Here is a 20,814-nt window from a genome sequence, read left to right on the forward strand (position 1 = left end):
GTAAATTTTGTACTTAATCATTTGTATGTGTATTTGTATCTAATTTAGTTATTTTATACAAGGATTTTTTTTCAAAAGAAATTTTGTGAGGTAAACAGTGAATTGAAAAAGATATAAAATGAAAGAAGGCTAAAAATTTACAAAATCTAAAGAAAATGACTTATATATCTAAAGGAGTAGTGTGAATTCCGTCTTCACAGACTTTACGCTTGGGATAAAAGTATGACAGTCCCACTTTTTTGAGTTCATATGTGCATACTTTCTGATTGTTGACTACGCGGAATCCCCTGTTCGTTGAATATACCCGCTCCTCATCAAACAATACTTTTCTGTATTTGGCTAAGGGTTCCTCGATGTTGTTTTTGTTGAGCCCCTTACTGGATAATTTTACAGTATCTGATTGCTCATCGTAGCAGCAATAAGTTTTTGAGCACAAAGCAATCATTTCTGAGCATCTAAATTCTTCTTTGAACAAGCCTGGAGTTCTCTTGTCAAAATTCGCATGCTTGTTGCAACATTCACGTGGGAAAAAGTTGCTGCTTGAGTTTGCTGCAAAATTATCACTGCAGTCGCTCTGTCTCATCCAGTACCACAATGATTGCATTTCTGGTCGAATGATTTTGTCAAGTTTTTCCTCACTAAGCGCCATGTACAAACTGTCGGTATCCATTTCAATGAGTTCGTACTTATTTTTGTCACAGAAAGTGGAGAAAAAATTGTACTTGAGTTGCAACATTGTAAGCTTAGCGTACTGCAGAATAAAAAAACCAACTATTATTGGTTCTTTATGAATGATACGTGTCTTGTTTAACTCCACTTCGTAAATCTCTTCTGGCAACTCATTTAGGGTCTTGAAAAATCTGTTGTTAATTAATTTATCCACTTGCGGTCCTTTGACATATTTTGTGTTTGTATGCCGACTACGGTCCATTATTTGATATCCGTAAGAACTGTTACCTATCAATTTCATGGTCTCCGCAACAACTGTTGAGTCTTTGTTTCGTTCTCCATTGCGGCGAGCATCAACAACGTTTTGCACAAAGGACTGGAAGCAGTGGCGGGGAGTGTATTGCAGGAACCAAAAAACGTCTCTTAGAATCACTCCTTTTTCCAGATAAAATAACAAAAGGGGAGTAATAATTGGTCCTCTGTCAAGCTTGAAACTAGAAATGAGCATTTTTCTTGGATTTGATAGTAACTTGTGTCGCTCAGCAAATTCTTTCATATGGTCCCCAATGTCGTCTCGTCCAACTTCACAATTCTTAAAAATAGGAGGAAAGTCTTCAAAGTAAGGGTACAAGTGCTCTGGGACTTCGAGGCTACAATCAACCACACCAAACAAATCGCCTCGTTTTATTTTTTCAATAAGAGCATTTTTGGAAAGGAATTGCTGAAATGGATATTTCTTGTTGACGAACTCTTTTACTCCATTTATGTTTTCCCTCCTCCACTTTTTCCACTGACATTCCCAAATTTCAACAACTGTGTATCCTAATCCCTGCAGATACTCTCTTCGGTCACTATCTCGTTCCCGTGTCTTTAATCCGTTCTCTATGTCTTCAAATAATAGAGGTTTTTCCTCCTGACAAGGACAAAAGTGAAAATAGCATCCCATTGCCTCAAACACTGTATTGCAATGAGAGCAGAAGCCATCGACGAGATAAGTTCCAATTCTTTTCTGTTTTTTGTGACTGAACTGTGACTGTATTAAACATTCTGGACGAGTGCTCTGCAAGTAATCGATTACCTGCTGCTCAAACAAACTCCTCCAATTCTTTTTTGGGTGAAACTTTGCAGTGTCATCATTGAACTCCCATTTTGTGTATAGTCCCGTAGGCATTTCCTTGGTCATTGAGAATGGGTAGAGTTGACTCGCATCAATGCCCACAATAGACTTGCACACATTTGCAGACTCTCTAATCTTCGTTTCGCCGACTTTTGCATATCGGGTGAAGATAATCGAGGGTCCTCCCGTCAGCCAATTTCTGATATAATTATCATATTCCTTGTCTTGCTCGCAGAATGGGAAAAATGCAGCATCTGTTGATGAATGGAGAAATCTGTTAGCCAAGTTGGGAAGCGTATAGCCCAGTTTCAACATATCAATTTGTTTTGAGTGGTAGAAATGAATCATCTTTGTCATCGCATCAAGAGTGGGCACGACGTCTTTGTTGTTATACCACTTGAGAAAATCATGGAATGTGTTCATGTTCTCCTTTTCCCAAATGTTTTGAAGTTCCCGGTAGTTCTCTTCTGCATTTTTGGGAACTGTTTTTAATTTCAGCTTCTTTAAAGCTTCCTTTTCTTCAATTCCCCTTTTTTTGCAATCCATGAACTTATCGTAATCGACTGACAAGACGTTATGGTTTTTCAACTTACTCCAGAAACTTTCAATTGGTGGCAGTTGGGTCTCATTCAACTTTTCAGCACTGTCAAACCACTCATAAGGGAAAAAACCCTTCTCTTCACTGGCTCCATACGCTTTCAGAAAATTATCCAGAGTTGTAGCTCCTCCCAGGAAATTCAAAATGTCGAGAAATTGCAAGCCAAGAAAGTTCATTCCAATATATTTGTTCCCCGTACGAATCACTTTGGGAACAACGTTTCTTTCTATTAACAGATGATGCAGAAGATATTCTTTAATCAGGTTTAAATCATACCGAGAGCTGTTGAAACCAAAAACGGGGATTGTACTGTAGTAGTTCTCGAAATCTTGTCTCAAACTCGATAGAATTTTGAGCTCTCTTCGCTCTCTTGTAGAATTGGAATCCTCTTCAACCTCCTCGCCAGTTTCTGCCTCATCATTGACGAGTCCTTCATTCTCTCGCACGGGAACTTTGTCTCGAGCCAGCCAATACTTTTCTTCAAGTCGAGAAATGAAGTGTTGCAATTTTTCTTTCATAAGGATTGCACTTTTTTGCGATATCAGCTCAAGGTTAGACACAAAATCTCGTATTAACTGGTTCGGATCTGAGTTGCAAAGGAAAATTGTCTCTTCAAGAAGGTTAGAAGATATCGACACACTAATGGGAACATGTTTCCCAATCCAAGAAGTCAATTCGGTGTTGTTGAGTGTCAAGTCAGTAACTGTTACTGACTCAAAATCGAAAACAATTAAGTGAGAAAATAATCTCAATTCTTCTGGAACCACAATATTGACGTCTTCCAGTCGATCGAAAACAGTCTCTGACAGCTGATAAGCTCCTGTGGGATACCTATGTTGTGTGTTTTCGGAACAATTCCTCAGATGGACCAACAAATTGTTTGATCTATCGAAAAAGTGATCACATATGTAGCAGCGGAATTTTTTGAGGAACTTGTTGATGTCCGCTGTCCCACAGATATGATTATCATATCTTAATAAAGATGTTGTCTGTGCTCGTTTTAAGCAGGATCGACGAGTAAGTTCAGCATACATTTCTGACTGATCGTCAACGAAAATAGTGTAAACTTGAATGCTTCGGTCAGTCAAGTCTTCAAGAATAGGAATATCATCTTCGTGTACTCCTGGAAAGCTTTTGCCATCTTTCCTTGTTGCTGAGAGAAACATCTGAGTCAATTTTTCTGTATTCTGCTGTAGATCAACGCTTCCATTTATTTCGTATGCCAACGCACGAAACATGCACAAGTTGTCTTGGTAAGGTTTCAGTTCGCAGTCGGATACAAAACATTTAACTAAAGGATTCCTAAGTAAAGATGGTGGAATTGATTGTTGAATGCAGCCAAGAGGAACTCCACTCAGGAGAAATACAAAAAAAGTGACATTTGTAACACAATAAAATTTCCATTTCGTATCTGGTCGCTGACTGATAAGATTAGGCAGAAACTCTTCACTTCTCAACCTCGATTTGATAAAATTGAGATCTGAGTCATCGGAGAGAACCATAGGATTTAAAAAAATGGGGTTGTTGTCTGCTGCGTAAAAGTATCGAAATTCGTCCGAGTTATGCACACTTTGAAGAACAAAACCAAAGGAAATGTTAATTTTCGCTGAACTGGGTAAGTCTTTGTAAACAAAATCCAATTTGTTCATTACTATTTCGTGGCTGAGTTCGACTAACTTGAAGTTATGCACTTTCTTTCTAGACAATTCAAGCACCGAGTCTTGTAAAAAGTGCTTGACGGTTTCGAGCTCACTATGAAGAGCGGAGGATTCTCCGTATATAGATAAGTCAACGTCATCGTAAGCCACTGGAGCAGAATGCTGGTGATTATTTCGTTTATGATGAATAAGTTGATAATACGTGGAGAACGATAGACTACAGCTTCTACATGAAAACTTCTTCTTTAGAATGAGAGGTGGTGCATGTTTAGAAGCAATGTGTTTCTGTAATTTGTATTCGTCAGGAAATGACTCGGTGCAATGTGGGCAAACTTTTGCGTGAAGCTTCTGATGTCTGCTCATATTGGATTTCAAAACGAGTTTGTCGCAAGACTTGCAAAGTTCTTTTTGGTCCGACTTTCGAGGCATCTCTGAAAATAAGTTGTAAGATTAGAAGTGAGAAAAGGAGGAGTAAAAAATGTTAAAATGGAAGTTGCAATGAAATTAAATAGTTGTCAGAAGTTGTAAAGATTATTGTAATCAACTGCACTCAATTCTGTAAATCAGGAAAATGAAAATAAACGGAAAGGAAAATTTCTTTGTTAAAAAACTTAATATGACGACATAATGACGTAATTGTGACGACATAATGAGGTAATCGTGACGTTATTATGACGTAATTATGACGACACTATGACGTAATTGTAAATTACAGTGACGTAATTGTAAAGTACTACGATGTAATCGTAATGTTATGAGTAATTGTGACGATAATAAAGTGACTAGTTGTCTAATCACGTGAGAGTTTTATGATTATTAATAGATGACGCACTAGATTTGTTATTAGGAGACTTCACAAAGCAGAGGTGATTTACCTCCAAACAAAAATAATGGAATCACGTGAGATTTCTTTATTACAATAAAGATTTTGAAACTTGTAAAGTTCTGAAATTACGAAATTGTGGGTCTAATGGGAGTAAATTAGAAAAATTTAAGAAAAATTTGAGTAAATTTCCTTGAATTTTGGGTAATTTTTCGAAATATGCTGATAAAACTAGTTATTTTCAGTTCAAACTGATTAACTTTTGTCAAGAATTGGGTATTTTTGCCAAGAATTGGGTATTTTTTGGGAAGAATTGGGTATTTTTTTGGGAAAAATTGGGTATTTTTTGCCAAGAATTGGGTATTTTTGGCCAGAATTGGGTATTTATTGGTCAGAATTGGCTATTTTTTGGGAAGAATTGGGTATTTTTTGCCAGGAATTGGGTATTTTTGGGAAGAATTGGGTATTTTTGCCAAGAATTGGGTATTTTTTGGGAAGAATTGGGTATTTTTTGGCCAGAATTGGGTATTTTTTGGCCAGAATTGGGTATTTTTTGGGAAGAATTGGGTATTTTCGTCAAGAATTGGGAATTTTTTGGGAAGAATTGGGCATTTTTGGGAAAAATTGGGTAGTTTTTGGGAAAAATTGGTTATTTTTTGGCAAGAATTGGGTATTTTTTGGTCAGAATTGGGTATTTTTTGGCAAGAATTGGGTATTTTTTGGTCAGAATTGGGTATTTTTTGGCAAAAAATGGTAAACTGGCAAAATTTACGTATATCAGCCCAAATCGGGTAAATTCTAGTAAAAATTGACTGAATTGCAATGAAAGATGATAAAATAATATTCTCCTTATGTAAATGAATGAAAAAAAGTTATAGTTGTAATAACTATGCGCGAATGAATAAAATGTGAAAATGATTAAAAGTAAAAGTTCTGCAGATATAATTTATTAAGTAGATAAGATTAGCTGAAGTGCATTAGAGCCGATGCATTTCCCTGGGGTAATTAAGATAATTACCCCTGGGTAATTACGATAAGATGACAGGTCTATTGTTCTCACTCTCTTTTTTTAGGTACGTCTTTGGAAAATTGATGAAAATAGGCTATAGGTAATCTTTATACATAGGTACGTCCTTTTACCCCCCCCCCACTCTTGCTGACCTACTACTACTCGCAATCCTTCTTCGGCACGGAGTGTCTAAGAAATGCAAGAAAAATTGTACACGTCGAAATATAAACGTTTCCACCAATGAATTTGCCCAAACATTTTCGACGGAGTGTCGAAGAACTTGCCTGGGATTTCTTAAATAAAAATGGAGTGAGAACAGACCTTGCACTTAAATTTCTCTGCTTTTTCGAAAATTGTCCGGTCAAGTCAAAACCAATATTGTAAGCTAGACAAGAATTTACCTTAGGTGATACCATTAAATTCATGAAGGTTTCATTTGCGTCAAGAAAGTTGTAAAAATTTTAGGGGAAAAACATTTTTAACCAATCAAATTAAGAATAGACCAATCAAAATAAACAAAAAATTGCTTTATGAAGTTTTTCGAAAAATACTAAGTCAAAGGCTCGAACTCCTCAACTTAAGTGATTAACGAGCAATATAATATCATCTTTTACTAAAACATTTAAACGATTCAATTGCTCAGTATGACGATGCTGAATTTTGATTGGTTGAAAAAGACTTTTGTAAACTTATACAGTACACTAGGCAACCCTGTTTATAATCATAAGACTAAAGGTTCGAAACCCATCGCCTCCGCTTTTTCTAAAGAGCCGTAATATGACGATGCTGAATTTTGATTTGTTGAAAAAGACTTTTGTAAACTTATACAGCACACATTTATTATCTTGAAATTCATACAGACGATTCTGCTCAGTACAGTTCAGTTGCTTACTAAATTACTTGAATTGAAAACTTGTAGCAGAAAAAGAGCGTTTTTACCGAACCCGCGCCCCGAATAGCACTTAGCAAAAACTTGCAATTAAAAGCCTTTATTAGAAAGGATACTGCAACGATAACTCTGTCTTCATACAATATAGCACTTGGCACTAGCACCTACACAGCCGCCTCTAAAAAGATAAAAAAGGAAGAAGCAAACTAAGAAGAGAGTTATCATACTCAGTTTAGTGTGCATGCTTTTCAAAGCTACGTTCAGTTCCTCGACAAAGATTAATGAAAATTTGTTGTTGAACATCATGATGTTCTAGAAATGGCGAGAGTTGGTGAAGGATGGTAAAAACTGGCAGTACCTGGACTTGTTCTCCTTTCAAGTGGCAGTCGAGGTCAGTACTCAATTACGATTTGGTTCCTCACTGGTGGAAGTTATAATAATCATATATTGTTGTCTGTAGCCAAGAATATTTAGAAGTATAGTACTCATTTATAAAATACACGTCAGCGACTATGTAGATATCAGAATTTGGTCATGCACCCGTTTTAAAGTGACTGGCAAAAGGATAATAATTGTCTACAAATTGAATTGGTTTTTGTGTTGTGATTGTAGAGTAATGTGATTGAGAACCTTTCTCGGAGAGCTGGACCATTCCTCAAGTCGCTCAATCTGAAAGGCTGCAAGAACATCGGCGATAATGCCATCAGGTTCTTTATTATCCATCTAATCTTCACATGCTTGACTCAGAAATTTTTATCTCCAGTTCATTATGGAGAAATACTAAGCATAGCTTAGGAATAATTCTAGTGTGCGAAATTAAAGGAATAAGAGCAAATATGGACACAAAAAAGAAATTAAATCGGGAATGAAATAGCAAAAAATGATGGCTAGATGTGATATGTGGTGTTTTATGATGATGGAGAATAAACTGAACATAGAGAATGTTGGAAAATTGGTTGTTGAATACGTTCGTGTTTTGGATGTGAAGAATCTAGTAAATTTTTTCCCGTACATATCAGATGCACAATAACTGTGACTGTTTCAGGATTTTTGCCAAACATTGCAATCAAATAGAAGAGCTCAATCTTCGAGAGTGCAGAGACATAACAGATGGGTCAGTTTCTCAAGTATCATCAAAACCAGTTTTGTTTTTTGAAAAGTTGGCAAAGTGTCCAATGTAAGAATATCACTTTTTAAGAGCCTCTGAGTGCACGATTGTTCTTTCTTTTATTCAAATTAACAAAGTGTTGATCTGTTTTTGATATATTAAAAAAGTAGGTTTGCAGAAGGGTTTTGTGTTTTAGTGCTTGTGCTGCTTTGGGCAAACATGCGAGGAACTTGAAAATACTAAATTTGGACTCTTGCGACAAACTAACCGACTATTCCTTAAACTCTGTCGGGTAAGTACTAACAGCCCATTTAATTTGAGCTATATCAATTTTTTCTGAACGATTTTTTCAGAGTGCTTATTTAAAAAGTGATTTCCTTCTATTGAATAAAACTGAAGATGAGGGAGAAGCGGAAGTGTTTTTGAATGACAGCGAGAAAAGTTGGTGTCAAAGTTTTTGCTAAGTGAGGAAATAATTTTGTTCACGTGCAGTTTCTACACCGCTGTTCATTTTTAACTTCAATTTGGGCTAAAGTTTTATTCTAGTAAGATAGAGCCTTAACCGACTCATCATCGGATTTTCATTCGAATTTACTTTGCTCTATTGTGTTGCACTTGGGTTTTTTAACAAATGCAAGAAATTGATTTGTTTTGTCGGCGCTGTCTTAAGGTTCGAAGCAGAATAATGGCTATTAGTTGCCCTCGAGCCAAGTTTGAACCTATAACTGTAGCCGTGTGTCTTGCAAAATTTTTGCTCAAATGATAAGTCGACTGAATTTTCTGCCCTTGACTTTAATTTAGATCACGCGACTTTGAGTTATGCGTGGTCTAAATTGGTGTCATATACTATTTAATGCCGCTGAACTCAATTGGCGGCAGTTTAAAACAAAACAATATAAAAAGTTTGCCGAAATTTAGTCTTTCGGTTCAAATCATTGCAGTGGCCCTTAATCTTAATGAACATCAAAGTAAGGGGCCACAAATTGCAAGGTCAAGAAATAAATCACACTGTTGCTGGTTTCAATGTTGAACCCAAGTTCAGTCAAACTGTTTGTTTATTAAATATAAATATGATTAATAGCCGCGTCAGCAATTCCAGGCGGCTATTACAGCGCTCCTATTTTTTTTACTTTGTCTAACAGATTTTTGTTGCGTCTTACCCTGACTTCTTAGAATTAACTTTTTCAATGACTTCAGTGACTTCTACTGCTTTGCAGTTAAAATTTGTTTTCGTGAGGTCATTTCTGCTTTTAGGTCAATTGCGTGACTTACCTCATTCAAAAAATGATTTTGAACGCACTTATGGAACTTTAAATTTTATGAACATTTACCAAATAAAGGTCAATAGTGTCCATCCAAGTAGTGCCAAACGTATATGCCCTAATTCCTGAGTAATAGAGTCTTGAGTTTTAATATCGACTATTATTTTTTAAAAAGCTTCATTAGGGCTTTTTCCTTGTAGAGCAAATGTGTCTCATAAAAATGACAGTCCGAATCTACCCAAAAGTCTAGTGGTCTTTTAAAAAGCTGGTGGTCGATCTGTCAATATTATTTCTTTAGTTGTTTCAATTCATGGTAGGCCACAAGCGTCTATCGCGGCTATATTCCGGCAATCTGCCGGCTATGTTTGAGTTACTGCACATGTCGGATCAGGTCCTGGCGAATTTTCAAAAAGATGTAAAGAGTTGATTCGGGTTTGAAAATAGATTAATAGCCGCACAGCGATAGCGTCACACATAACTGAAGTGCATGTGTGACGTCATGTGCGAGTTTTTTTCGTTCATTCGCGTGATTCGCGTAAATTTTTGGTCACATTTGTCTTACCCTCACTCTCAAAAATGACTTCCTCACTTTGAAATTGACTTTTATTTACTTTAATTCAAAGAGATAAGGTAAAATGGGTGTGTGTGTGTGTCACTCTAAATGAAGGTTATTTGAGAGCAACTAATAGAGGCAGCAAAAAATTGTACAGATTTTAATCAAAATATATATAACATATCAGCCTTCAATGAAAAGACGATTTTTTTTGGTCTGTCTTTTTTACTGTTTTTTTTGAGACTGCAGATCTACAAAGCTATTGCGGCTATTTTCTGGCAATCTGCCAGCTATGTTTTGATTTTTTGTTTCGTTTATTGTGAAAATGTAAATTATTAATTGCTCTCGAACAAAATTTGAAGCAATTATTTTAAATGAGTTGATCTTTTTAATGCAAATTGTTTGCTTGATCGTTCTGACTTTTGCGCCCAATACATTTCGTTTTGTTTGACCTAAATTTCGCTCTCATTCACAAGTGTCAGCAGCTGAACTCAAGTGGTGGCACTTCACTACTAAAAGTCAAATTAAAAGTGCGCCCAAATTGGTGCAATTTTTACTTTAATTTTTTATTGTGTTTAGTGGTATCTATTAACATCTATTGACGTCATTTGAAGCTCCCTTAGTGATTTTACTTAATACTTAAATTGATAAACCATGAAAGTGTCTTTGTGGCCTCATCTGTGCAGTATCATCTGTGCGAATTGAGTGTATGCATATAATTGGTTGTTGACTAGGAACGGCTGTAGCAATCTGGAAGATTTGGATGTGTCGTGGAACAAACACATAACACAGGATGGCTTTGCTGCTCTCACTGCCGGCTGTCCCAACATCCTCAGACTGAGATGCGCTGGGGTCGAAAAGGTACCCGACCACTTCACCCCATCCATTGCGCCCTTCTTTCTTATGCATTGCGTTGTTCTTCATCCAACCAACTAACTGGATATGTCTCCCGAAATGGATTCTGTTAACTCAATTCTGTTCCTAAAAATTTTGCCACAGGTTTTTTTGTATATTGGCTGTGTTACGTAACACATTTGTTAGTTATAGCATTGAAATATAACAGATTGTTTGCAAACAATTAAATCACTTAGATTCTATTGTCTGAAAATTTGGGCTCAAAGGGTTAGAAGTTGTATCAAGTGTTCAATTACTCTGGCGCTGGTATCCACGTGAATCTAAAATATCTTCAACCAGATAATTTTTTTAATTAGGATTTTCAATGGGTTCTTTGTTGTTTCAGTTCAACGATACGTGTCTGACGCTAATTGGACAGAGCCTAAACCGACTCATAGTCATCAACATTCTCAAGTGCTCTGTAAGTTTGGTTTCATTTTTAACGTCAAATTCCTTGCCCAAGAAGCAAAGTGAGAACTTGCATATTGATTCGACTTTGCTTTATTATAGCTGTGGAGAGGAAAGATGAGCGTGGCTCTATATTGTGGTATTCTTGGTTTTGACAATTAAAAGATTTGAATTAAAAGATTTGTTAGATTTGTATTGGGGCGGTGTCTTTACGATATCAAGAGGAGTACTAGTTACTAATTGCTCTCGAGCAAATTTTGAAGAAATTACTGTAGCCGAGTCTTCGCGAAATTTTGCATGACCAATTAATTTGACTTCTCAAATGACTTTTTGCGCATGCCTTTTTGAAAATGTTTTACACCGCTGGTCCACTACGCAGCTTGTTATCGTGGCTAGGCGTGATTTTGACACAAAACGTCAGACTAACTTACTTAGATATCCCGATGCCAAAAGACGAGCTTCATTTTTTCACTGTAAAAAAGATATTAAAACAACTTAAGAAATAATTCGCTGTTTCTGTTTCGAAGTTTGAACGGAAATGCAAATTTAATCAAAGTTGATCAAACAACGTAAATGAATAGCACAATTCGAGAAAACTTGCTTTTTAGTGTGAAAATGGCTGGGCTTCTTCCTTTTGACGATGAGATATCTCTTAAGTTTGATAGTTTTGCTTGAAAATCAATCTTAGCCAAGATCACTAGCGTAAGGGAATAGTGGTGAATTTTTTTCGTGAACCATTTGATTAAGTGGGGGCTATAAAGTGCAAATTTAGTTAGGGTGCTTAGTATAAGATCAATTGAAATCCCATAGTAAAGGTGAAACGCCCTTAAAATGAATATGCACTCGACTCTCCACCTGCCTCTAGCCATCTGCAAAGGAATTTAGCCCATGGTTGCCGTTCGAGAGTAATTCTTCCGACATGCGTTTATGTTCTATCTGTGCAATCTGCCGGCTTTGTTTTGAACTGCGAAAATTCAGAAATGAAGTCTTTTGCTAAAATAAAACCGATTTTGAGTTTAAACCATACGTAACAGGCGTTATAGAGTGGGTAATGTCGCGACGCTCATCCGAGATCATCCTAGTCAGAATTTTTTGCAACATAAAAGTTTCTCTCGTTTCGCCAGTTGTTCGAGAGCATTCGTCCGACCTTGGACGGTTTATGTATATAAAAAATTGCTTAAATTAAATCAACTTTGTCCGTCCTCACTTAAGATTAGCAAGAACCTTGCAAGTTAGACCTTACCCAACAAAATAGCTTCTGCACTTTGTACAACAAGTTCAGTTAAAAGTATTTTCAGGCCGATGAAATACTTTTGTCTAACAAAGGCCTATCGTGATAAGGTTTTGCGAGGATGATCTTCAACAAGTAAAATCCTTCTCTGTTAACCTTCTGTAAACAACATCGCTGGTTTCGTCAAACCAATTTTTGTGTTTATTAATCGTAACCGTTTCCTCTCAACTTTTATTATTTAGGCGAATATTTCTCCCTGAACCGGTTTTTTCTTGTGAATTTTTTCTCATAAAATCTAGGTTAATTTTTTGTCTGCCCGTATCTTCCTTATTTCTGTTGTCTTAGAAGTTTATCCCAATAATTTCAGGACCCATTGCTTGCTAATGAGGCCTACGGCAATCAAATTAATCGTATCAGCTCATAGCTAAATGTTTCTGTGACTTCAACACTTGTTGTTTTCAAAAAATGTTAGCGAATGTTTGGAGTTTGCCTGTATGCGTTGCTCACGTTGTTGTCTTCAATTGGACTTATTAAGGGCAGGTGTCATTGGTTGCGAATGAGGAACAAAGACCTAAATAATGTTTCAAGTGTTGAGCTAGTAGCTTTGACACTTTGTTTTTGAAAAAGGTTTAAGAACATTTGAATTTGTGAATTTTGTCTTATCAATTAATTTTATTAACGACACGTCTTACTGTTTGCTCCTGAGACATAAATATAATTACTTATTCAAATTTATACCAGTTGTTTTCATGACTTTAACACTCATTTTCTTATCAAAAAATGTTGGATTTTTGAGTTCTGCTGTTTATTGTTTTTCTTGCTGTCTCATCGTTTACTATCAATAATAACAGTTATCATCGTCCTTCTAGTGTCGTGTTGTTGTGTTCAATTAACCGACCTCGGTTCTTACAGATTATTTTTGATGGCTTAGTTATCAATTGATTTTGAATTGTTTGGTATTTTTTGAATTTTGCCTTCATTTGGTGTTCTCCTTTTTTCACCTAATTGAATTTTTAAAAAATACCGCAAATTTCTTCGTTCTGTTGTGGTGACTGATTTTTTTATATAGCTATACGGTTTTTTACTTTTGTGTCGCTATTTGCAAATGGACTGTGTTTTTTTTGCCAATTTTGGTTTTTGGGCTTTTGTCTATTTTTGGCATGGTTGTTCTTTAGTGCATGCATTCTAAGGATCATAATGTAAATAGTTAAATAAAGTGTTCTTTTGTCGTCGTTGCTTTTACCTCGCGTTGATTTGTCGTCGTTGCTTTTGCGTCGCTTTTTGGATAATTATGTTTTTAGTAGCCGCAGTGATAGCTGGGGCTATTATTGGCCTTCTCTTGGTTTTTTTATTGCTGTTAGTAGACCAGATTTTTGTTAGAGAAGATTTTTACGACCATATGACGTCACAACCATTTCGAATCTGCTTTTTGCTCATTCGATCATGCAATTTTAACTGAATTGCGCGCCTGACGTCATTTTCACCCTTATTGGCGCGAGTGTTTGTTCATTTGCTGAATTAAGATTTTGGTCACGCGTGACTTACCTCGCTCTCAAAAATGACTTCCTGACTCTGAAATATGACCTTTCTTTACTTTAATTCAAAGAGATAAGGTCATGTGAGTGCGTTTCAATGTAATGGAAGGTTATTTGAGAGCAGCTATTAGAAGCAGCAGTAAGTTTGACAGATTCTTAATCAAAATGTAACACCTGAGCATTTAATAAATTTTTCGTCTGTTTCTTTCATTTTTTCTTTTATTGAAACTGCAGATCTACAAAGCTATTGTGGCTATTTTCTGGCAATCTACCAGCTATGTTTAATTGCTCTGAAACGAAGTTTCTAGCAATTATATTGGTCCTGTCGGTCTTTTTTAATGCGATTTTCGCTCGACCGGTTGTTCGTCTGACACATTTGAATTTTCGTCCTCAAAAACAGGATAAATCGGTAGCTCCTAGCGGGCAATAAGTGCTCCTAGAGCTTTTCAGCTCTGTTTGAGCTCAAACTGTTTTGGAGACTTATAATTATGGTGTGAAGGGCGGTTCTTAGAGGTTGAAGACCCCCCGACTGTTGCCCCCACTCCCCCCGCTGTTGCTCCCCCCACTGTTATCCCACCCCCATCAGCACCCTGGCGAACCCACCCCCGTGGCTAGCTACTGACAAAGCCAACCGCTCATATAAGAGCAATTCGCCCGACGTTAGTCTGTTAAAGATTTAAAACATTTTGTCATTTTTTGCGCCTTCATTCATATGCTTTGTTGGCTGACAAAGTAACAACACTAATAATTGATGTTGCTATAAAATGGTTGATGTTAAGGTTATTCGTTGATTCTGTTCTGTAGATTGTGATGCAGGACTTGTCTTGCTGTTTTTTTCAATTTGCTTTACCTTTTTTCGTTTTACATAAGTCACCATTTTCACTTTTGACTCCTGACTTACCCCTCACTGTTTCAACTCAATGGATTTTAAATTTTTTCTTTTATTGAATTACGCAATTTTAGAGAAAACGGTCAAGGTCAAAAGAGCAAATGCAAATTCAAAAGAAACGGGATAAAGCACGGTAATATTGCTTTAGGTTATCGAAACTCAACAGAGCGATTGCTAGGTGGCATTACTATTAAGCTTAATAGCTTCCAGTTTAGCTGCTGGAAGTATTTTTTTGGCCTCTAATTGATACTGCAAACCAATTTAGAACTTTTTTGGACACTTAGAAGCAAATTAGAACACATTTTGTCAATTTTTCTGCTATTTGACGGCTATGTTACCCAAATTCGCACCTCTATTCGGAATTCTGTCGCTTTATTCTTTTTAGCAAAGTTTAGTATCCGTCGTTATATTGCAGGGGACTCTAAACCGGCTTTTGTCACTGATTTCCAGTTGATCCAATATTGGTTACTCTTATTATAGCTGCAAAGCTGTAACCTGAGCGGAGCTATATTGCGGTGCTCTTGGTTTTTTACAATTCAAGGAATTTGAATTGTATTGGCGTGCTGTCTTTTTTAAGATCTGTTCACACATTTTCATGATTTTTGGAGTCAAATTGGAGTTGTGATTTTGGTCACGCCGAAACAGGAAGTGGAGCGAAAAAGCGAGTGGTTTTGCGGCGTGAAATTTATCGCTCTAATTTTTAAGTAGAGTTAAAAAACGGTGTTTGAACAAAAATTCGCCTCCTCGGTTGTGGTTTTTGTTCTTGCGGCAATTTCACTTTGATTTTAACTGTTTTTTTTTCAATTTTTGGATCAATATTTTCAAAAGGTTTGCCCGATCCATTCATAGTTCATTCTAGGCCTAGTTTTTCATGTGAACCAAATTTCCATTTCTCGCTAGTGGTTTTTTGTTCACATGCCGCATTTTGACCTTGATTTTTTAAAATTTTTTTGATCTAATTGTTTTTCGAAATGGTTTTTCCAATTCACTCATAGTCTGTTCTAGGTCTACTTGTTTATTTAGTCAATGAAAATTCTTTGAACTGTACGTCAGGACTTGATTTTTTTGCGTGATTACATTTTGATCATACGTAACTTACCTCACGCAATGAAATGACTTTTGCACTTTAAAATTTTAGTTTTTTGAATTAGTTTAAGGTCAAAGGAACTCGTATGTGTGATAAAGGTCCCTAATTAAAAGGCTTCTGCGCAATGAATTTTAACAAGCTGTATTAATTTATCGCTGAATTTTTTACATAACTTTTTGAGCGGCGTCGATAACTTTTTCAACTTATATCTGTTTTGGTTTCTATCTCTATTATACGCCACGCAAGTCTATTCTTTGGCAGCTTATCCGGCAGTCTGCCGTCTATATATTTTTTTCAACTATTAGCCGATAGCTAAATTTAATTAAGTCTGGCAATTTTCCGGCGATCGCTGCTATTATCTATTCTATGGAATATTTTTTGCCAGAGAGTGACAGACGAGGGTGTGACACGAGTGTGTGAGGGCTGTCCTCAGCTGGAGACCGTCTGTCTCTCCCAGATCCCTGCCATCTCCGACCAGTCCCTCCTCGCGCTCGGCCAGAACTGTCTCAACATCAGGTCAGACCCAAAACCAATATCTCTACCAACACTACTTTAACGATCATTGTATCACTCACAAAGGAGTAGGAAACAGTTCTAGTGATACATGAAAGGAGTCTGTATTAATTATTTGGTTCTTGATGTTCCTTTAAATGCGTTTGGCTGTTTCATCGATTATTCTTCTGACCAATTTAACTATTCGACTTAAAACGGGATAAACTGATGAAGGTGTGGACATTAAGTCTCTACACAGCTGTCTTACAAGTTTAGTACGCTGGACGTGAACGGTTTGCGGAAGCCACTGATTGTAAACAAGTTTTTGAGGTCAATAATATTTTTTGCTTGCTGAATGTGAAGTGATTCACAATACTATTAATTGCTCTTGAACGAAGTTCATAGCAATTATTGTAAACGTGTCTTTTTTGTGCCAAATTTTTGCTTGACAATTTTGACTTTTCGAGTGACTTTTACGCCCCTGACTTTTTGCGTTTCGCGTGTTCTAAAATTCTTTCTCAATCACAATTTCAAGCAGCTAAACTCAATTGGCAGCAATTTAATACTAAAAGTCAAATTAAAAGTGCGCCGAAACTTGTGTCATTTTTTACTTTAAATCTTAATAGTGGTATATATTAACCTCTAATGTGGTTATTTGAAGCCCACTATTGAACTTCTTAGTCCCATTTAGGCTCCCCTCCCCCCCCCCCCCGACTGAAGCAGGCTGCAATTGATTAGAGCTCCCACTAGTCGTTCGAGAGCAATTCTTCCGACGTTTAGACGGTTATATTTAGTTAAGTTCATTTCTGTGTAACGATTTTGATTAGAATGGCGCCTTCAATTGCTCTCAGAAAAAGTTTATTGCATTTCGTGGGGTACTGTTGAATGTGACCAAATTTTCCTGATTGTGAGAACTTTTGTTCTAGTTTTATACTATCAATTTTCCAACTGATCGTTTTTTATTTGTCTCACCAATTGAATTTCCGTCCTCAAACATGGAATGAACTGGTATCGCCTGAGGACATTGATTTCTTTCAGATTGTTTCGGCTCACTCTTCTCTAAGCATGCAATTCACCAAAACTGTTTAAGAGACACAATTTCATGGTATTCCACTCCCCCTCGAACCTCTCCTCATGCTTCCCCCTTCAATTAACCTAAAGCTAGCCTCTCTAAGCCTCAGCTAACTAATGACCAAGCAAACAGATCGCCATTCGTTTGAGAGCTATACGTCCCACGTTGGTTGGTTTTTTATATGCGGTAGTTTTGAGCTTCGCTGGTATTTGGTGTTGATCGTGTTTAAATGCTCTTGAACGAAGTTCATAGCAATTATTGTAAACGTATGTTGTGTCTTTTTACGACTCGAAGAGGAGTATTGAGATTTACAGGTTTTTTTTAGCAAAAAGCAAGTTTGTTCATGATTTGAATTTTGACTTATTTCTGTTCGAGCATGTACCTCCGTTTTTGATTGTTGACTTCTGTTTTTCGAGCATTGGACTTTAATAGTAGCGTCGATTGTAATGTATTATAGTAATTAGGAACTGCTGATAATCTTCAAGGTGAAGAGGTCATTTTGGGATTTTTTTTCCTATATAAGTCACCCCTAATTTAAAAAAAAGACCGCACAAACCCCCCCCCCCCCGCAACCACCTATCTACCCCCAACACCTACCTACCCCCCCCCCCCCCACCTCCCCCGCACCCCCCCCCCCCAACTTACCCCCACCTACCCCTACCCCCTCCGTTCACCTAGCTACTCCCCCACCTAACCCCCCCCCCCCCCCCCCCCCCCTCCCAAACTACCCCAGCACTACCCTCCTCATCGACCTATCAAGCCACCCACCTACCTACACCCCCGCCCCAACTTACCCCCCCCCCCCCCCCACCTACCCCTACCCCCCTAACTACGCCCTCCCTTCACCTAAACTACCTCTCACCTACCCCCTCCCAACTACACCAGTACTACCCACCTCCCTAACCTATCTACCCGCCCACCCTACCAAGCTCCCCCGCACCTAAGAAAATTGCCGGCATTTTTAAAACACTTTAATGTGGTTTGTTGGGCTACTTTTGTTTTTTTTTCTCTCGTCAATTTTGATGTTCTGATTTCGGTAAGGTTTGGTTAGAGATTATGATGCACGACGATTCGAGTCGTTTCCGGGTATTCTACCGGCTATGTTTTTTTATGCCAAATTTTCGCTTGACAATTTAGACTTTTCGAGTGACTTCTACGCCGTTGACTTTTCGTTATGCGTGATCTAAAATTCTCTCTCAATCACTTTTTCAAGCAGCTGAAACTCAATTGGCGGCAATTCAATACTAAGGTCAAATGAAAAGTGCGCCGAAACTGGCGCCATTTCCACTTTAAATCTTAATAGTTGTATATGTTAGTCTCTAATGTGGTTATTTGAAGCCCACTATTGAACTTCTTAGACCCATTTAGGCTCCGTCCCCCGACTGAAGCAGGCTGCAATTGATTAGAGCTCCACTAGTCGTTCGAGAGCAATTCTTCTGACGTTTAGTTGGTTATGTTTTTCTAATTCGGTGCCTTTTTGGTTTTAGCTTGTAATCAGAGTTTTTTTTTTTAACTTCTTTGTTTAGTGATGTTTGATTGATATTACTATTTGATAGATATGGTATCCAATGGAAATTATTTTAGTTGCGTTTGATTCATTCTGACATTTCTTTTGAAACATTAGTAAAAATTGCTTTATAGGCAACTCTTATCTTTTGTCCGATGCGAAGCTAAGCTTATCTTCATTGTGGTATTCGTGGGTTTTGTATGCAGCTCATTTTAATCTGTTTCTCATCCTGACTTCATCTCGCTTTTTATTCACAAAATTTTGATTATACGTGACTTATATTACTCTATAATTTGACTCCTCAAAAGGATTGACTTAATGGATAGACTTTTAAAGAGACTCATTTGTGTAATGAAACTTCCTAATAGAAATGCTTCTCGTAAAATGAGAAAATCGTTTATTGCGCGCGTGAAGAAAGATTTATCCACCCTATACTAACAACAGACAACACCAATTACCTGCCCGCAGCTACGTCCCCAACCCACCCTAACCTACCTACCACTGAAAACTACCCAGCCCACCGCCGTGCCCCCAAGAAGACCCTCAACAGCAAACACTAAGCCCTCTTCACTGCACGCCACACCCCTCCTCATCCCTTACTCTACCTACACTGACCAGGACCCCTAAGCTATACGGTCTCTGTGTATTTTTAAAAAACGCTTTAAGTTTTATTGGGGTTTTGGTTTTTCTATATTTCTAATTAAGGCAAGTTTAGAATAATGATCATATTGCGCGACCGTTGAGTGGTTTTTGATACCGGTTGTGTTTTTAATGCAAAATTTTAGCTTGACTTTTTGAGTGATTTTACGCCCGTTACTTTTCCCTTTTGTGATCAAAATTTTGTTATTCACAGTTTTAAGCAGCTGAGCTCAATTGGCTGTAGTTAACTACTGAAAGCGAATTGAAAATTGCGCCGCAATTGGTCTCATTGTTTCACTTCAAGTCATTATATTGCTATATAAGAACCTGTAATGACGTCAATTGAAATTCTTGGTGGAATTCCCTTGTTTAGAAGTTTTTCAAGAAATTTTTCTGTAAAATTGTCTGGGTTGCGGAATATCACAATATATATCACATGCTGTTAGGCTCAATTACTTTGGAATGTAACGTTGATTGGTAATTTTTTGTCTCTTTTTTCACCAGAACTTTTCAACTATCTTTAAATTGATCAGTTAGCATTTTAGCTAATCAAGTTAGCAAGATTAGCATTTTAGCTAATTTTACTCAAGAGATTTTGTTATTAAGTGCACTAATCATAACTGTACGAATGATAAGCTACTATTATTCAGATTCATGTTTTACGCTTCCCTGTGTGTTCAGAAATCTGGAGCTGAACTCGTGTGCAGCAATCACAGATGCAGGCTTCAGTCACCTAACTCGAGTGAGCCGCTTTGCTTCTTTTAATTCAAACACACATACATACATTTGTTCAATCACTCCCTCAATGTTACCACCACGCCTCTGAAACGCGTGACGTCACAAACTATTCGCTCTGTTTGACCTCACCTGTTTATCTTCCTGTTTTGCTCAAATCACACTATTTATCCTTTAGCAATCACAGTACATAATGCAAGATTGCGTTTTTTCCCCAAGATTTTACAGTGCAGAATGTTCTGTCAACCTCATTAATAAGGCGTTCCTTAAAGTTTGAAAATTATAACGATGAAAAACATTTCTCTATTATTGCACTCACTGTTTTTAAAGTTTTTTTCTTGATTCTCCTAAACATGAATAATGAATCTATGTTGGAGATGAGTGAGATTGTTGTTGTTTGTGTTTGTGTAGCAGCGGACAGAGGAACACTACTTGGAGAAGCTGGACGTAGAAGAGTGCAATCAAGTAAGGAGACTTCTCACCTCTCACCCTAATTGGGATGAAATATACTGAAGGGTTTATGAATTGGCCAATAAAGCTGACCTAGTTTATTAGCACAAGCGTTTAAATTGCAATTGAGTGCCCATTATTTCAATGTGTTGTAGTGGTATGGCTCATCATATTTTGGGGGTGATATGT

The 20,814-nt window shown here is 37.2% G+C and overlaps 1 protein-coding gene across 1 annotated transcript in view; it reads left to right on the forward strand.

Moving 5' to 3' along the window:
* The window catches only part of LOC142343244 (uncharacterized), a 53,604-nt gene that overhangs the window by 10,368 nt on the left and 22,422 nt on the right, over nucleotides 1-20,814 (forward strand). Inside the window, exons 4-12 of the mRNA XM_075395020.1 lie at nucleotides 7,080-7,154; nucleotides 7,376-7,470; nucleotides 7,809-7,877; nucleotides 8,068-8,163; nucleotides 10,421-10,547; nucleotides 10,927-11,001; nucleotides 16,116-16,246; nucleotides 20,122-20,182; nucleotides 20,587-20,640. Of these exons, the coding sequence (XP_075251135.1) occupies nucleotides 7,080-7,154; nucleotides 7,376-7,470; nucleotides 7,809-7,877; nucleotides 8,068-8,163; nucleotides 10,421-10,547; nucleotides 10,927-11,001; nucleotides 16,116-16,246; nucleotides 20,122-20,182; nucleotides 20,587-20,640 (783 nt within the window). The remainder of the gene's footprint in view (nucleotides 1-7,079; nucleotides 7,155-7,375; nucleotides 7,471-7,808; nucleotides 7,878-8,067; nucleotides 8,164-10,420; nucleotides 10,548-10,926; nucleotides 11,002-16,115; nucleotides 16,247-20,121; nucleotides 20,183-20,586; nucleotides 20,641-20,814) is intronic.

Source organism: Convolutriloba macropyga, chromosome 7 (assembly GCF_964194025.1).
Source record: "Convolutriloba macropyga chromosome 7, txConMacr16.3, whole genome shotgun sequence".
NCBI classification, from domain to species: Eukaryota; Metazoa; Xenacoelomorpha; order Acoela; family Convolutidae; genus Convolutriloba; species Convolutriloba macropyga.